Raw genomic sequence first — 18,278 nt, forward strand, 5'->3', positions numbered from 1 at the left:
CTTCTAAAAGTTGGGCTAATTGAAAAAAGAAAAAGAAAATTTAAAGTTATAAATTAATTTTTATTTTAATTTAAAAAAGTAAAATAAAGCTTAAAACCTACTAATCTAATCCAGTGGCCCTGCATCAGATTGTGGCTTCTACATATCACCCCCATAAAAAGGCACCAGAGCACCTTGGTGAAATAGTTGATCCCAAGTTTTGAACACCTGAAGTTTAAGGGTTTTTTTGTTTGTTTTGCCAGTAGCTGAACTGTTTAAGGAAGGGTTTGGGTGCTGGAAAGATGCTCAGTTGTTGGAGTCAGGTTATGGGAAGGTGACTATTAAGAATTATTAATATTAGACAGGGAAAAACTATTATAGGTACGAAGGGCAAGGACAGTCCTAATCTTAAAAATTGAATTGTACTGAACAGCTGAATTTTCTTTTAAAAAATTTTATTACTTTCGGTGAGGATAATCCATGAGATTGCATTTTATTTCTCATGTCTGTAAGAGTTAATATATAGATGAAAATCACAGATTAGAAAAAAATTCAAAAGTCTTGTCATTAGCTGGGAAATGAGGATACCAGTGAGGTCCCTGGTATTGGAGGAGCCCAGTTTCCTCTCAGAGACATGAAGAATTAACGATGGCAAGTGGTAGGTCTCAGTGTCTAGAGGGAAAGGCACGAGTCTTTGGAGTCAGGCAAAATTTTGTGTTTAAATTCTGACTCTGTCACTTCCTAGTTTTGTGATATTAGGTAAGTTACGTGAGTGCCCTAAATTTCAGTTATTCCGCTCCTGTTATCAGGCACTGTGCTAGGTGTTTGGATACAGAAGTTAATGAGATGAACAGGGTCCTGCCCTCCTAGAGACCCAACAGATAATTAAGGAATGGGGGAAACTCAGGTGGGGTTCCTAACTACAAAAAGACTGAGAGTGAGCCTTAACCTAGCGAGATGGATTTGGGTCCGCGGAGGCAACATTTTTAGGCACTATGTGGGGAGCCTGAAAGGCTGGAGCGGCCATGGTACAACATAAAGTTCCTGATACTATAATGTGGGTGGTTACAATTACTTAGTGAAACGAGTAGGGAAGGAACCTCACGCAGACCCAGAAACAGGAGACAGGGCCTGGGGCACGAACCGAACGCCACCAGTCCCTTCCCCGAAGAAAGGAAAATTCTACCTCCACCACGAAATAAGCCAAACACACTCAGTGTAAAGAACAGAGGAGAGCTAGACGATTTGCCGGTTCCAGGCGGAGGGCGTGGCTTCGGGCAACACCCGGATGTCCTCCTCCGGAACCGGCCCGTGCCCCGGAAGCAGTTGTTTGTTGGGGCACTTTGCGGCTGGTTACAGAGGTTGCTCAGAGGCGGTCACCATGTTCCTCTCTGCAGTCTTCTGTAAGTGGGGCTAGAGGCGGTGGCAGGCGCCACGGCCAGGGCGGGGAGCCGTGACAGGGAGCCCTGAGATGATGACAGGGTAGGGTTTGCGAACCGGCCGGGAAGCTGTTGCTGCGGACTTCCCAGGCCTTTGGGACTACAGCGTCCAGCATGCCCCGCGGCGCTCCTCACTGCGCAGGTGTTTGGGCTTCTGCGGGTCTGTGGTGTTTGGGTTCTGTTGCGGATCCCACGGTCTGGTCAGGAGTCGTGGGGCGCTTTCTTCCAGTCCTTCTTAGGGTGTGTAAGCAGAATCATTGGACGTCCGAACTGGGAAGGAGCTCAGAATTTCTAGCCCACCCATTTCTAGCTCTAACGATGAGGAAACCGCTCCTGAGAGGGGCAGTGCATTGCCAGATAATACAGTTGGACAGTGAAAGAAGCCCTCTGGCTCCCGAGTTAGTGCTCTTCCTAGCACCTGGCTGACTCCCCGGTTAGACTTAGTTTCCTTTATCCACCTGAAGCGATCGTTGTTGCAGTTTGGAAAGATTAACTTGTCAAACAAGAGGTTTGTTCTAGTGCAAATATTTGCACCTTAGAAGAGGAAAACACGGAGCATATATTTACGAATGTATAGAATGGTTTAAAAGGTAGCCAGTCCAGGTGAAAATGAGATTGGGCAAGTTATTACATCCAGAATTGTGTTGGTCTGATTAGATTTTTTTATCTTACATAAAATCCTAACAGACTCCCCAATATCGAGAAAATAGTTACTTGAGAACTTGTGGCGTACTTCATGAGTTAAATATTTTTGGATATTAATTGACATTTATATGAACTTTGCATAAGAAAGATAATAAATTTATGTTTTTATTTTCTCTTCCATCATTTCTTGTCTACAAAAAAAGTTGCCAAGAGCAAGTCAAAGTAAGTATTTTTCTTTTTTAAAACTTGTTTATGTTAGATTTGTTAGACGTTCCCAATACATACATCCTTTTATTAAACTGTTTGGCTTCGATTTCCTAAAAGCTGGTTTGAAGATGACTTAGTTGATTATTTTGTCTCTACAAACTCTTTCAAGAAATATTTTCCCTTCTACCCAACTGAGCTACTTCAGTGAGCATCCAAATACTTTGCATAAAGGAGCCCTTGCTGTCTTTTCTTGTCCAAGGACTTTTGAGCTTATTGTCTTGTACCTAAACCAACCATTGGGCTGTGTTCTATTTGGACTACCACCATATTTCTCTTTCCTCAAATCGAGGACCAGGGGCCATTTGTCTGGAGCTCAATACAGAAATCTAGCAGAACAAGCTGTGATGTGATTAAATCATATAGGCTGTTTTAATGAGTTTTGTAATCCTTTGCATTAATGGTATAAGCATGTCAAAACTAGCAAAGATTAAGGATCCCCTGCTATATCAGAGAGACTAGAAATACCAAGTTGGTATTTCAAAATAAATTTTGTAGACAATAATTGAAGATTTTCAGTGTTAAAAATAGGAAAATTTTAAAGCAGCCTTTGCTTAGAACCGAGAGACATCAAAAAGCCCTTTAAAACTAGAGTTTTTTGGATTAAAGTTAATGAAAAACACATATGTTAGTGCTTTCTCCCCTAGTATCTTTTAGCAATTCATGTAGCTTTTCCCACAATCCAGTTATTTATGTCAGAATTTCCCACCCCCAGGTTCTCTAGGAATCCCATGCCTTTGGTTTGTACAGGTATTTCCTGCCTCTCAGCCTCTGATGTACTTTGTGACATTTGTCATACATTTGTTGCTTTACAGACCTCACATACCAACTCACCTTCTTAACTACTGTTTGCTGTTAGCTCCTAGAGGACACAGACAGCCTTTTAGTTTTTGTATTTCCCGTGGTGCTTTCCACAGAGTAAGCACTTAATAGATACTTGTCGAATCTTTGTTGAATGAATAATTATTGCCTATTTTAATTGACAAATATTTTATGCCTCTTATTAGGCACTGTTGAACATTGAAATCAATGCAATGATGTGTAATATAGTTGCTTCAAATTTGTTTTGTATTTACATGAGGAATAAATAACATGGTCTCTGTTGGGGAGACAGGACACATTGAAAAGTAACAAACAGTAAAGGTATTCAAAGGTCCAATGAGGCAAACGTGGATTTTATACTTTGCATGACTGTAACTTAAATGAAATGTGAAGGGGCACAAGGTTTTGCACATTCGCAATCTGAAAGTTTCAGCCCCTTTATATTTTCCCTTCCTGATTATACCCTTATTACTCCATGCCCTGGAAGAGGGGGCTCTTCTGAGAGAGCCTTCTTTACAATTTCCTGACTAGCCAGGTATGGTTACCAGTACTTTTGTATTTTCTTCCTTCTAACTTTTGCTATTCATGAGAGGTAGGTGTCTGAGGTTAGTCCCACAATGTAGCTTGATTGTTTGGGTTATGTCATGACCAAGCAACTCAGTGTACTAGAACAAACTTTTTGAGATTCAAAAGCATTAAAATCATGTTTTATGGAAAATGTGGGTTGTCTTAGAACTGAACCTTCTTAGGGCCAAGTAATGTCCCACAACTCATACTAACTACTCTAGAAAGTTCTCAAAGTGTGCCATCCCCCATGAATGATTTTAGTCTATTTCTTCAGCTTGTAACAGCTTTGCTTTCCTTTCCTTTCCTTTCCTTTCCTTTCCTTTCCTTTCCTTTCCTTTCCTTTCCTTTCCTTTCCTTTCCTTTCCTTTCCTTTCCTTTCCTTTCCTTTCCTTTCCTTTCCTTTCCTTTCCTTTCCTTTCCCCTTTCCCTTTCCCTTTCCCTTTCCCTTTCCCTTTCCCTTTCCCTTTCCCTTTCCCTTTCCCTTTCCCTTTCCCTTTCCCTTTCCCTTTCCCTTTCCCTTTCCCTTTCCCTTTCCCTTTTCCTTTCTCTTCTTTTCCTTCTTCCTTTCCTTTTTCCTTTCCTTGATGGGGTCTCATTCTGTCACCCAGGCTGGAGTGCCATGGTGCTAAAGTAGCTCACTGAAATCTCAACTTCCTGGGCTCAAGCTATTCTCTTATCTCAGCCTCCTGAGTAGCTGGGACTACAGGCATGTGCCACCATGCCCGGCAAATTTTTTTGTTTTTTAATTTTTTGTAGAGACAGGGTCTTGCTGTATTGCTCAGGCTAACAGCTCTCTTTTTAATCTTAGAAACATTCTGGTGAGAATGATAAGCCAAGCTGGGACAGGTTTTGCCTTCAACACCAAGAGAAGCCGCTTACGGGAGAAATTGACTCTTTTGCATTATGATCCAATTGGTAAGATTCAGAGGATTTATTCCTTTATAGATTAAGATGCTTTCAACGCCTCTTGCCCCCTTTCCAGACTGAACATCTCTGGCAGTTTTGTAGCCTCTTTGACACTGTAGCATTCAGCAAATATGTATCGAATGTTTATTATGATGCTGTTTACTATCCTCTTATGGCATACACTAGGACACAGGTTAAGTTCCTATGCTCTTGGCACTTACAGTTTGGTTTGAGAGAGGGAAAAAATAACAAATTATGATAAGTGCTATGAGAGAAACAGGATGCTGATATGTAGGATGAAGTTGGGGAAGGGTGGATGGGAGAGTTACTTCTGATACGATAAATTAGGGAAGGTCTCTCTAGGAGAGGATAGCTAATCAAAGACCTGAAGGTGAGAAACCAGTCAATAGATTGTAGGGTTCTGGAAACAGAGAAGTGTCTGAGACGGGGAAAGTATGGTTTCCTGGGATCATCTGTCTGACAGTAGCAAGTCAGTGAGTGAAAGGAGTATGGTGTCTATCTATTAGTGCAAGAGGGTAGGAAATTTGATTTGCCATTTTGTGCCATTCACCAAAATGCTATAATAAATGCTAACTTTAAATGGTTTCAGTAGATAGAAGTATTTGTCTAAAAGAGACAAGTGTTCTCTTGTCTGCTCACACATAAAAAAATAGAGTCAGCACCTGATTGCTGTTGGTAGAAGCCTATCCTATTATTGGATTTTTTTTTTTTTTACCTAGTCCTGAATCTAGATGTTTCTGGATTTTATGTGCAAAGTTATGCAAAAAGAAGCTAGCAAACAAATTTTTTATTTTAGAGCTCTGGCTGTTCATTTCATTTTTGTGCTGTTTGTATATTAATTTATAGTAATTGCTTCTTAATAAGATCAGGACTGCCAGGCAAAGTGGTTCACACCTATAATCCCAGCTACTCAGGAGTTAAGGCAGGAGGATTGCTTGAGCTCAGGAGTTTGAGGCTGCAGTGAGCTATGGTGATGCCATTACACTCTAGCCTGGATGACAGAGTGAGACCCTATCTCTTAAAAAAAAAAAAAAAAGTAAAAAAACATAAGGGGCTGTAGTAACATGAGAAGGAATTTTTAAAAGGCTCTGAGAAGCACAGTTGTCAGCTTAAAATTTCTTGAGTTCAATTCTTTAACAGAAATCAAATTTTCTGTTGTTTTTATGGTGTTCAAATTTCTGGTTATTCATTATCATAATGAAAAGGTAATTCTGAGTTTGTGCCTGGTGATTAAAGGCTGAATTTCAGGATGACTCCTCATATGGTGGAAAAATTATTATGTTTGATATTGGAATGATAAGGGATTGGATTGGTGTGTTTTTTTCCCTTGTGATTTTTTTGTATCAGCTGGTGAAAACTCGGATGAACTTTATAATAATTGTTTTTTAAACTCTTTTATAGTTTATTTTTAGAAATTGTACAACACTATTAAATGTTGATTGAATAACCTAGGATATTTTAAGTATGAAAATGTATTGGAATTTTCATTCTTGGTATGGAGGTATTAGAAACTTAATATGTCAGTTTGATTTTAAGTTTTGAGATTAGGAAAGGATACATGGCATAAACAGTTCTGATCATAAATTCAGAGTGGGAGGAAAGGTTCATATATAAATTTCAGACAGATGATTCAAGCTTTTCTGATAAGGAATGGTCTGAGCTTTCACAGCACAACTTTGTCATTTCTGAAGAAGAGAATGTTCTGGGATAGCAGACTGCGTGGCTTTCTGCCCACCTACTGAATGGCTTGCAGGCTTTCATGATGAAGATGTTTGCCTTGAGGCCTACCCCCCCCATTGCCCAGAGTACCAAATAGCTTGGTGGTTCTCCTACCATATTTTATTGCAGTGAGTAAATTGTTAGTTTGAGGACAATGTTTTGTTGGTCTGCTTTATGAAGGAAATCAGGTAAGGAAACATGGAAAAATTCCCTCTTTTTTGAGCATTTCATAGTACAGTCTATGGCAAGAACCAGTCGCTTATGCTTGTGTGTTTTCAAACTCCTTTTTTTCATATAAAACTTGATGTTAATTTCCAGAGAGGAAGGATTAAAGGCTAAGGCATAAGCTTATTAAACTTTGTTAAATATATAAAGGTCTATCATAAAGAGAATGAAAACTTGTCAGTTTTAATTCCTTGGATGACTAAATAAGACAATATATACTTTAATTGGAGCAGAATAGATTTTGGTTAGATGTAGGGAAAGAACTTGACAGATTCATTCTTCTATGAATTAAACAGCAAATATTTTGACATAAAATTAATTTATGTTTATGATTGTGGGTAGCAGTGTGTCATTTCAGCTCAGCTAACATGTTCTGAGTACTCACTGTGTGTCTGGCAACAACCCTGGGAAGGAGATGGAGTTCTCTCTCTCAGAGGAAAGGAAACTGAGGGTGGGGTATTTTGAGAAATTTGCCCAGGACACAGCTGATAGATGGTGGAGTTAAGGATTGAACCCAACCTTTCTCACTCCAAGTCCCTGTTCTTTCTATTACATGGAGCCAACTTAATCTTCCTAAAACTTTTTAAAAATCAGGACCTGTCCCTGTGGTCAGCCTAGCATTTAAGGCCATGGATACCCTCTGTCATTCCTACTTCCACCATTCCTCTATACCAGATGCCCATTCCTGTTTAGTTCACCAAACGCTGCTCCTTTGTCAGGGGCCAAACTTTGTACCCTCTCTGTGAGATCTATCACCATTCCTGTCCCCTTTGATTTTTGGGTTCCTATGGGGTTTTACTGGACATTCCTATGGACACCTCATGATGTACTGACGTGTTAAATTAAGAACTCTCCTTACACTTTTGTCAACTTCACATTGCCTAGCACAGTTCTGTGGACTTAAATATTTTTTGAATTAAATGAATGAATGCAGTGAATCAAAGAATTTTCCTGAATAAGGCCTTGCTCTACAAATCTTAATCAGTTACTCCTGGTTGGGGTCATTTAAATAGACTCCTGATTGCTAATCAGTGAGACAGATTTTCTTTTTTGTTTGTTTTTTTTTAATTTTTTATTTTTGAGACAGAGTTTCACTTTGTTGCCCAGGCTAGAGTGAGTGCCGTGGCATCAGCCTAGCTCACAGCAACCTCTAACTCCTGGGCTCAAGTGATCCTCCTGCCGCAGCCTCCCAAGTAGCTGGTACTATAGGCATGTGCCACCATGCCTGGCTAATTGTTTGTATATATATTTTTAGTTGGTCAGTTAATTTTCTATTTTTTAGTAGAGACGGGGTCTCACTCTTGCTCAGGCTGGTTTTGAACTCCTGACCTTGAGCTATCTGCCTGCCTCGGCCTCCCAGAGTGCTAGGATTACAGGTGTGAGCCACCGCGACTGACCTCCTTATTGTTAATACCTAGTTTTTCAATCTATGTAGAAAACCATGGGGGAAATATTTCTTGCAATTAATAACATTGTTTGATGGGAAGCTATTTTGGTTCCCACCTTGTAATGTATTGTCTGCCTTAGAATCTTAGGAGGATCAATGCTCCTTAATTTTTAGATGATTTGAAGTACGTTAAAAATATCCCTTATGTATGATGTATATATTTTATTTTTACTAATATTATAGGTAAAGTTCTGCTGAGTGGTTAATGGTTCTTAAATCCAGCTGCCCATCAGAATTGTTTGAGGAGTTTAAAAAAATTTATGCTTCTAGCCCAGCTCTAGCTCTGTTAAACCAGGATTAGGGTAGGGGTAGAAGTGAGAATTAGCTTGTCTATAATAGCTTTTAAATAAGCTAATTCTTAATCATAGAGAGCTTGGGAATCTGAATCTCTATATTGACTGTAGAAGAAGAGAAAACAAAGTTAAAATCTCTTTGTATGTCTTTGTATGGTAGGGACCAGTGAGGAGTTATGTCTTAGTACTTTGAGTTCCTGGATCTTCCCTGGGTACGTGTGTGTGTGTGTGTGTGTGTGTGTGTGTGTGTGTGTGTGTGTGTGTGTGTGTGTGTGTGTGTGTGTGTGTGTGTGTGTGTGTGTGTTTTAACAGAGAGGAATTAGGTGGGGTGGGGGTGTGTGTATGAGAGGTTGGAAGTTAATGGACTGCTATAGGGTTTTATGGGACCTATGAAAGCCTTATTACCCAGCATCTAGTCTCCAGTCTTTCATCCAGGCAGATAGTACTTTTGTTTTGGTTTTTGTTTCAGAGAACTGTACTCTGTAATATTCACAACAATGAGATTTTGGTTGTGATATTCTATAATCAAACTAAAAAAATCTATATATAAGTGTATTAAACCATCTCTGGAAAGTAGAGGTTTAATGTGTATTTATTTACTCTTTCAGCCAAGCTGCCTTTTCTTATTGTGGTCTGCTCAGTTCTTGCTGCTCTTTTTCTGGAACTCAGCTCCTAGCTAGTCTGCCCTTGCTTACCTCCTATGAGTGCACATTAACTGGGTGAAGACTTTGAGTGTTTTCCATTTTTATCCTCAATTTTGTTTTTTAATGTGAATATTTCACTTTGGTTGAAATTTGACCTTGTGGGGTGCCAAGGATGCCACTGATTGGCTGGTGGCCCTTCCCATTTTCTCTAGTCTTCTCTGGCCTCTGGAATGGAGAAACTGAGTTTGCAAATAAGCTACTTTCTCATGTCAATGGAATAGTATAAATAAACTAAGAGAAAGGAAAGGGCTCATGGTCTGATACGTATTTTTTAATAAAAATGGTGATGATATGTTAAAATTTTCTGCTGCAATTCTTTTTTCTCCCCCTATAGTGAAACAAAGAGTCCTCTTCGTGGAACAGAAAAAAATACGCTCCCTTTAAACAATGGATTGAAAATGAATTTGATTTATAAATGAGAAGACTTAGGGCGGGGATACTGCTGATTCAAAAATCTTGCGGTGTGTAAGAAAAGAAGAGGAAATGGCACGGAATCACTGCCTCCTGCGATTTGAAGGCCATTGTGAAGGAAAACAATGTAGTGAAAGAAAGTTCTTCATATTAGGACAGATATCATTGCATCACATTTATTTATCTTTCTGGATATTTTTATAGCCCTTAATAAAAAATTTAAAATAGCCTATGCTATTGTCTTTTAATGATGTTTTTACCCACTACTTGAATTCTTAAAAATCAACATTACTAAAAAAATAATCATTGTTTCATGTACTAAAAGAAAATTTTCCATAACGACACTTATGCAAGAGTTTCCAGCCTACTCCTCTTTGTACTTCATAGAAAAAGGCAGAATAACACTTCAGAGTGATCTTGAAGAAACTCCTGTGTAATAACAGAGATGGCAAATGTCAATAGGAACGATAGAGAGGTAAGCCTCATAACAAAAGAAACCAATAGAACTTCTATTTCTGATTTGTGCTTACATAATTAGGGAAAATGCTATTGGTTCATATTCTCAAACTCAGGTCACCAAAGCAGTATTTAGGATTTTCTAGAGCAACCAAAGCAGACTCCAGGGCCCCATCCACTTCCCAGTCCTCAGATTGAGGTTGGTTCTAGGCTGACATGCCCCCTTCTGTGGGCAGAGTGGAGGCCTAGCCATGGAAAGGCTGTGGCCAGTGCTGCCATCTGTGCCTAAGCGCCCTAGATTTTTCTTTTTTTTTAAAATAAGAGGAGCTATATTGTATTTCCATAAAGGCATTGCCAGAGAGGCAGCACAGTGGTACTACATAATTAACTGGCTTGGAAATTCCATGGATAATCTCTAGTGTTAAGACAAGGACCTCTTCCCTACCCAGATTTATACACTTGCTCACTCAGGCTTTTGTTTCCTACAAGTTTTTAAAATTGTCCAGTTTTCTCCTTTATTTGTCAAATTTCTGGTTGAAAATAAGGATCACTCACATTTTAACCAGCTCTTCCAGTTCACTTCCTACCCCATTTAAAGCATCTGTGTAGGAGAATAAGAATGCCCACTCTGGCCACAAGTATTAAGAAACCAGTGCTGTCCCAAAATATTAAATAATAGGTGTTCCTTCCCCATGGCCGAATCTGTGTCTCTGGAGGAAATATAAGAGGCAGCTTGCTGGCAACAGAATTAGATATAGACGGTTGTTCAGTCTTAGGGGCTTGTGGCATTATAGTCAATCAGCCATTTTATGGCATCTTGTTAAAGCTCTGGTCCAAAGCAGTAATAGGTGAGATCTTGGCTATTTTTAGGCTGAATGGTAACCAGTGGTCTTGAGTTACAAGAAAAAGACTTCATTTGGTCTTAGCTAAGCCAGTGTAAAGGGTCTGTGACATACATGGGTTTGTTTTTTTTTTTGAGACAGAGTCTCACTTTGTTGCCCAGGCTAGAGTGAGTGCCATGGCTCAGTCTAGCTCACAGCAACCTCAAACTTCTGGGCTCAAGCGATCCTTCTGCCTCAGCCTCCCGAGTAGCTGGGACTACAGGCATGCGCCACCATGCCCGGCTAATTTTTTCTATATATATTAGTTGGCCAATTAATTTCTTTCTATTTATAGTAGAGACGGGGTCTCGCTCTTGCTCAGGCTGGTTTCGATCTCCTGACCTCGAGCAATCCGCCCGCCTTGGCCTCCCGGAGTGCTAGGATTACAGGCATGAGCCACCATGCCTGGCCTCTTTTTTTTTTTTTTTAATCTGGTTTAACAAATAAATGACTTGTCTATTCAGCCCATGGGCTGAATGTGATCCACAAGTGGTGGTAACCTTTTTCCTTTTTAAAAAATCAGTTGCAGATAATATAACTTTGAAAAATTTCAATAAATACCCCAACTTTTGGCTTCACTTGTAAAACTAAAAGTTTCGACAACATTAAACTAAAGCTGAATTATCAGCTGCCTCTCAGAAAGTGCTTGAAATGTCCAATTCATATGTCCCCTTCCCTTATTTAATATTCTCTGCTCTGGCTCTAGACACTGTAGTCTACAGTTCTGTATGGTGCACATAGTGCACTATCAATTTATTGGCAATTGAGCTTGATGGTCCCTGATGGTGGTAGTGTTTGTACAAATCTTGTGGACTCTTTAATTGGCTCTTGCAAATGCATGAAAAGCAAAGGAAGCATCATCATAAATCAATGAAAGCGTGAGGATGACTTTCAACAAATGAACATAAAATGTGCAAAGAAAGGAGAAGAGGACATTTTCTGGTAAGTGTGAGGAGTGGCCACTCCCAAGTACCAGGTATATTTATTTTGGGGTTAATAGCAATCAAAACAGAGTAAGTGGAAGGTCTTTTTTGTATGGATAAGATGACTGTGTTCCTGCAGCCTGGACACTCACTGCTGCGATGAAATTGGATCTCTTGAGCATTTCTTCCAAGGGCAAATTTGGGTAGTAAGCCAGGTAGAAGGCCAAAGCTCCCACGAAGCTGTCACCAGCACCCTATAATTAAAAACAGTTGTGGAAATAAGCATGTAGCCAATCTGTTGCCCAAACTTTATATTTTAAAAACATTTAAATAAACTTATTTTAGGATAGTTTTAGATTTACAGAAAAGGTACAAGAATAGTACACAGTTTCCATATATCCCGTGCCCAATTCTGTTAACTATCTTTTTTATTTTTTTTTGAGACAGAGTCTCGCTCTGTTGCCTGGGCTAGAGTGCTGAGGTATCAGCCTAGTTCACAGCAGCCTCAAACTCCTTGGCTCAGGTGATCTTCCTGCCTCAGCCTCCTGAGTAGGTGGGGCTACAGACATGTGCCACCATGCCAGGATAATTTATATATATATATATATATATATATATATTTTTTTTTTTTTTTTTTTAGTTGTCCAGCTAATTTCTTTCTATTTTTTTAGTAGAGACAGCATCTCACTCTTGCTCAGGCTGGTCTTGAACTCCTGAGCTCAAACAATCCTCCTGCCTCGGCTTCCCAGAGTGCTAGGTTTATAGGCGTGAACCACCATGCCCAACCTGTTACTATCTTACTGTGGTACATTTATCACAACTAACGAAATTATATTGATATATTATTAACTGAACTCCATACATTATCGGATTTTACTAGTTTTTGCTTAATGTCCTTTTTTTGTTCCAGTGTCCTAACCAGGATACCATATTACATTTAGTTGTCAGTTTCCTTAGACTCCTGCAGGCTATGACAGTTTTTTAGACATAGTTTGTTTTTGATCATTTTGATAGTTCTGAGGATGACTGGTAAGGTATTTTTGTACCATGTACCTCAATTGGAATTTGTCTCTTTTTCTAATGGTTAGACTGTGGTTATGGTTTTTGGGAGGAAGACCACAGAAGTGAGGTGTCATTCTTATCAACTTATCACTGATGACATCAATCTTGATCACCTGGCTAAAGGAGTCTTTGCCAGGTTTCTCCACTATAAAGTTACTTTGCTCTCTCTTTTCATATTTTTCTCTTTAGAAGCAAGTCACTAAATGTATTACATTCTTAACGGATGGGGAATTATGCTCTGAAGTTATGCTTTATCTCCTTGAGGGTGGGGTATCTACATAAATTATTTCCAATTCCTCTGTACAGATTTGTCTCTTCTCATTTATTCAATCACTTATGTAAGTATGAAATGGATATTTATCCTTTGGGCCACAATCCAACACTGTATTATGTTGTTGCTCAAATTGTTCCAGCTTTGGCCATTGGGAGCTTTTTCAGTTGGCTCTGTGTCCCTTTGTTATATCCCCATTGTTTTGTTTTGGAGAACTTTCTGGCATGACAAGATACTCCAGGCTTATCTTGTATATTCCCTGCCCTAGTCCTAGAATTAGCAATTTCTCATTAAAAATGGATGCAGAAAGAGGTGACAGCCATTTGATGTTATTTTCAAACTAAATACAGGGACATATCAGGTTTCTTTCCATCTCTGAAGTTCCAAGGGTCCAAGTTGGTGAAGACCATGGAGGGACCACGGAAATAGAAAACACTGTAAGAAAATCCGTGGACCTCTGCCTCCGGATAGGGCGATATCTATTTGTGCATTTATCTAACAAATGTGTTCAAAACAATTTGAATGTGATACATTTAAATACAATCTCACCTGAAAAATCATTCTGATAATCAACAGCTTTCAGGGTCATCTTCCAGTTTTTTCCAGTTTGCTGGTTCCTTAGACCCAAGAACTTTCATAACAAATCTTGAAGCTATACCTCAGCCTTTATAAAGAGCCGTGGCATGCAAGACTTTTGCAGTTGCAGTTGATGGTGTAATGGTCTATGTGCCTAGCACAGTGATGGGTGCAAGAGAAGGATTAAAATCCATTGTGATTAAATGCTAAATAGTGTGGCACAGTTTATAAATGCTTTTGGATTTTGAGAAAGGGTTTGAAGAAAGCCTCCCTGAAGGAGGCAGTCCTTATAGATTTATAGAGAGAAGACAGGCCTCAAAGAACAAAGACACAGGAGCAGGAAGGAAGACTGAGTTCATGATACAGTGAATGGCTTCAAGGAGAAGAACATTTCCTCCTGTTTATACAGATAAAGCCATCAATATTAAACTTGCCAAGGAGTCATAGTAATTCAGGTGGGTTTTTTTTTTTTTGTTTTTTGAGACAGAGTCTCACTCTATGGCCAGCCTAGCTGGTAGCAACCTCAAACTCCTGGGCTCAAGCAATCCTTCTGCCTCAGCCTCCCGAGTAGCTGGGACTACAGGCATGCACCACCATGCCCGGCTAATTTTTTCTATATATTTTTAGTTGGCCAATTAATTTGTTTCTATTTATAGTAGAGACGGGGTCTCGCTCTTGCTAAGGCTGGTCTCAAACTCTGACCTTGAGCGATCTGCCTGCCTCGGCCTCCCAGAGTGCTAGGATTACAGGCGTGAGCCACCGTGCCTAGCCTAATTCAAATCAATACTTTCTTTCTCCCATAAATGTTTTCTGAGTGCCTAAAATGTGTCAGGCACTATGCTAGGTGCTTTGTAATGTTTATCGATCTTTCCTGGAGGATGCAGTGGAGAAAGAGACAGACGTGGTTCCTTCTCTCCCTCAGTTTACAGCATAGCAGTGTGACATGAGAAAGGTTTGAAATGGGAGTTAATGAACTGGGTGATGTATTATGAAAATACGGAAAATGCCACAAGATAGGAAGAGTTATGGCAAGGTCAATATAAAAATCAATTGTATTTTTATATACTAGCAATAAATTATAAGAACTCAAAATGATCAAAACAATGTCATTTATAATAGCACAAAATAAGAACTATTTAGTCACATTAAGTGAATATGGGCAAGATTTGTATATCTTTGCTATATGAAAGAGAGAGAAATTAAAGAAAACATAAATAAATGGTAAGAGATTCATGGATTGGGAAACTTAATATTGTTAAGATATCAATTCTCTCCAAATTGATTTTCAGATTAATGCAATTCCAATAAAAATCCCAGCTGGCAATTGTTAAAAATTAGCAAATTAAAGCTACAATGACATACCACCCTAACCCTGTCAGAATGGTCATTATTAAAAAGTCAAAAAACAATAGATGTTGACATGTATGCAGTGAAAGGGAATGCTTATTCACTGTTGGTGGGAAAGTAAATTAGTATGACATCTATGGATAACAGTATGGCAATTCCTCGAAGAACTAAAAGTAGACCTACCATTTGATCCAGCAGTCACACTACTGGAGATCTACCCAAAGGAAAAGAAGTTATTATATCAAAAAGACACATGCACTAGAATGTTTATCACAGCACAATTGACAATTGCAAAACTACGGAATCAAACCTAAGCCCAACAACTGATAATATACACATGTAGGTGTGTGTATGTGTATATATATATATATATACACACACACACATATACACCATGGACTCAGGCAAAAAAAAAAAAAAAAAAGAAGAATAAAATAATGTCTTTCATAGCAACTTGAATGGAACTAGAAGCCATAATCCTAAGTGAAGTATCTCAGGAATAGAAAAACAAACACTGCATGTAATCGCTTATAAGTGGGAGCAGAACAATAGGTATACATGATCACACAGAGTGGTATAAAGGACACTGGAGACTCAACAAGGAGGAGAGTGGAAGGAAGGTGAGGGGTCAAAACCTACCTATCACGTAGAATGTACACTACTTGGGTGATGGGTACACTAAAAGTCCTGACTTCATCACTATACAATTCATCCATGTAACAAAAAACCACTTGTACCCCCTAATCTATTGAAATAAAAAATAAAATTTTAAAAAACAAAAATACCAAGTGTTGGTATAGATATAGAACAACTAGAAGTCTTATACATTGCCTGTGGAAATGCAAAATATTAATAATACAGATATTTTGGAAAATAGTTTGGGAGTTTCTTATAATGTTAAACACATAATTATATAACCCAGCTGTTTTATTCCTAGGTATTATTCAAAAGAAATGAAAACATGTATCCACATAAACACTTATATGTGAATGTTTATAACAGTATTATTTATAATCACTCAAAACTGAAAATGATCCAAATGTCCTTGAACTGATGAATGGATGAACAAACTGTGGTACATCCAAATAAGGCAATGCCACTTGGCAATAAAAATCATTAAAAGGAAGGAACTGCTGATACAACAACATGGATGAATCTCAAAAGCATTATGGTAAAAGTGAAAGAAACCAGGCACAAAAGACCACATGTCATATTATATAATTTCTGTGGTGGTTAATTTTATGTGTTAGCTTGACTGGATTGAAGGATGCCCACATAGCTGGTGAAACATTATTTCTGGGTATGTCTGTGAGGGTGTTTTTGGAAGAGATTGGTATTTGAATCAGTAGACTAAGGAAGATCTGTCCTCACCAGTGTGGGTGGACATCATTCAATCTGTTGAAGGCCTGGATAGAACAAAAAGGTTGGGGAAGGGCAAATTCTGTCTGTCTGTCTCTTTCCTTGAGCTGGGATATCTATATTCTCCCCTGTCCCCTTCCCCCACCAACTGATTCTCAGGCCTTTGGCCTTGGACTAAACTGTACCACTGGCCTTGCTGGTTCTCCAGCTTACAGACAACATACCATGAGCCTTCTTGGCCTCCATGATGGCATGAACTACTTCCCATAATAAATCTCCTCTTATATATATCCTATTGGTTCTGTTTCTCTGGTGAACCCTGAATAATACAATTTAATTTATATGATATTCTAGAAAAAGCAAAAGTACAGCAATAGAAAGCAGGCCAAGGACTAGAGAATATTGACTGCAAAGGGGCCACATATGGAACTTTCAGGGGTGATAGAAATATTCTATATTATGATTATAGTGGTGGTTGAATGACTGTATACATTTGTCAAAACTCATTGAATCACACACTTAAACTGGGTAAAATCTTACTGTATAAAATTATATCTCAATACAGCTGATTTTTTTAAAAAGTGGGTGGGGTGGGGGATAATGTATATTGAGTTACACGGGAAGGTCAGGTTCCTTTTTTTTTTTTTTGAGACAGAGTCTCGCTTTGTTGTCCAGGCTAGAGTGAGTGCCATGGCGTCAGCCTAGCTCACAGCAACCTCAAACTCCTGGGCTCGAGTGATCCTTCTGCCTCAGCCTCCCGAGTAGCTGGGACTACAGGCATGAGCCACCATGCCTGGCTAATTTTTTTTTTTTTATGTATATATCAGTTGGCCAATTAATTTCTTTCTATTTATAGTAGAGACGGGGTCTCGCTCTTGCTCAGGCTGGTTTTGAACTCCTGACCTTGAGCAATCCGCCCGCCTCGGCCTCCCAAGAGCTAGGATTACAGGCGTGAGCCACCGCGCCCGGCCAGGTCAGGTTCCTTGATAGGTATTTCCTGGGCTTACTATTGATTTACACCAAAATGCATGGTTGAGATAATTATTGTGACTTACTGTGGGCCAGTCATGATGTCTGCAACTTACTCTCAAATGTTTCATAGAAAAGAGTCTATGTATTTTGAGAGATAGCAATGAAACAGATTTGCAAATATAGCAAAATGCTAATATTGGTGAAACTAGGTGAAGAACGTGGGAGTACTGCAACTTTTCTGTAAGCTTTACTTTTTAAAAATAAAAACTAAAAACAATTATTAGAGAAGTTTTTAAAATCAATATCAGTCACTCTACAAATTTGCAAATAGGCCAATTTCTGCCTCTGAATGATTTCTCTCTTCTTTTTAATTAAGTGGACATCTGTTACAAATTGGGGTGAAATGAATTGAGAGAAGCTCCTTACATTTGGGAATACCCTATCTCATTGAGGTTTGGTGGCACAAGGCTGTAGTCCTACCAAAGACTAGGCAGTGATACCCTGGAAAGCTGAGGAGACTGGGAGGAACACTTCCTGACTGTGGTGGTGACTGCAGAACACTGAGGCCTAGGATGTTAGTGGCAATGCCACTGTGATGGCACCCAGTGTCCCCATGGCAGGACCACAGCTGGTTTCTTTTGTTTTCAACCCTGACTGAGGTAGTTCCCATGTGTCACATTCTTAGGAGAGGTCAGAAATTTTATCCATGTCTTTCCCTGGTGACTTCCCAGTTATACAATCCCTTAGAAGTAACGTGTGCTCTGTTAATACTTGTTGATAGACCAACTCTCATTGCCCTTGTCCCTACCTTCTCACCAGAGGGTTCCATGTTTTTCTTCACAAAGGCAGCAGTTGGGCCACTGAGTCCAAAAACACAAAGAAGCAAGGCAGCTCCTGGCTGACAGGGGCCAGAAGGTCAAAGACATGAGGGCCAGTCTGAAAGTCACATTACATTAAACAGTGGAAAAGCTCTTTGAAATTTAAGCATG

The 18,278-nt window shown here is 39.2% G+C and overlaps 2 protein-coding genes across 3 annotated transcripts in view; one reads left to right on the top strand and one right to left on the bottom strand.

Annotated features, from left to right (window-relative positions):
- Positions 1–1,250: 1,250 nt before the first annotated feature.
- Positions 1,251–9,674, top strand: MRPL33 (mitochondrial ribosomal protein L33). The gene is made up of 4 exons (XM_012788311.2): positions 1,251–1,382; positions 2,267–2,285; positions 4,525–4,631; positions 9,366–9,674. Exons 1-4 carry the CDS (start codon positions 1,268–1,270, stop codon positions 9,413–9,415), a joined length of 291 nt encoding a protein of 96 aa, XP_012643765.2. The 5' UTR covers positions 1,251–1,267; the 3' UTR covers positions 9,416–9,674.
- Positions 9,675–11,710: 2,036 nt separating this feature from the next.
- The window catches only part of RBKS (ribokinase), an 84,822-nt gene continuing 78,254 nt past the window's right edge, over positions 11,711–18,278 (bottom strand). Inside the window, exons 8-9 of one of the 2 annotated variants that reach the window (XM_076000640.1) lie at positions 15,142–15,172; positions 11,711–11,956 (exon numbers count right to left, since the gene is read on the bottom strand). In XM_076000640.1, coding sequence (XP_075856755.1) covers positions 11,946–11,956; positions 15,142–15,172 — 42 coding nt within the window. In that variant the 3' untranslated portion in view covers positions 11,711–11,945. The remainder of the gene's footprint in view (positions 11,957–15,141; positions 15,173–18,278) is intronic. The other variant, XM_020288631.2, reaches the window with a different exon arrangement.

The sequence above is a fragment of the Microcebus murinus genome, chromosome 3 (genome assembly GCF_040939455.1).
Source record: "Microcebus murinus isolate Inina chromosome 3, M.murinus_Inina_mat1.0, whole genome shotgun sequence".
NCBI lineage: Eukaryota > Metazoa > Chordata > Mammalia > Primates > Cheirogaleidae > Microcebus > Microcebus murinus.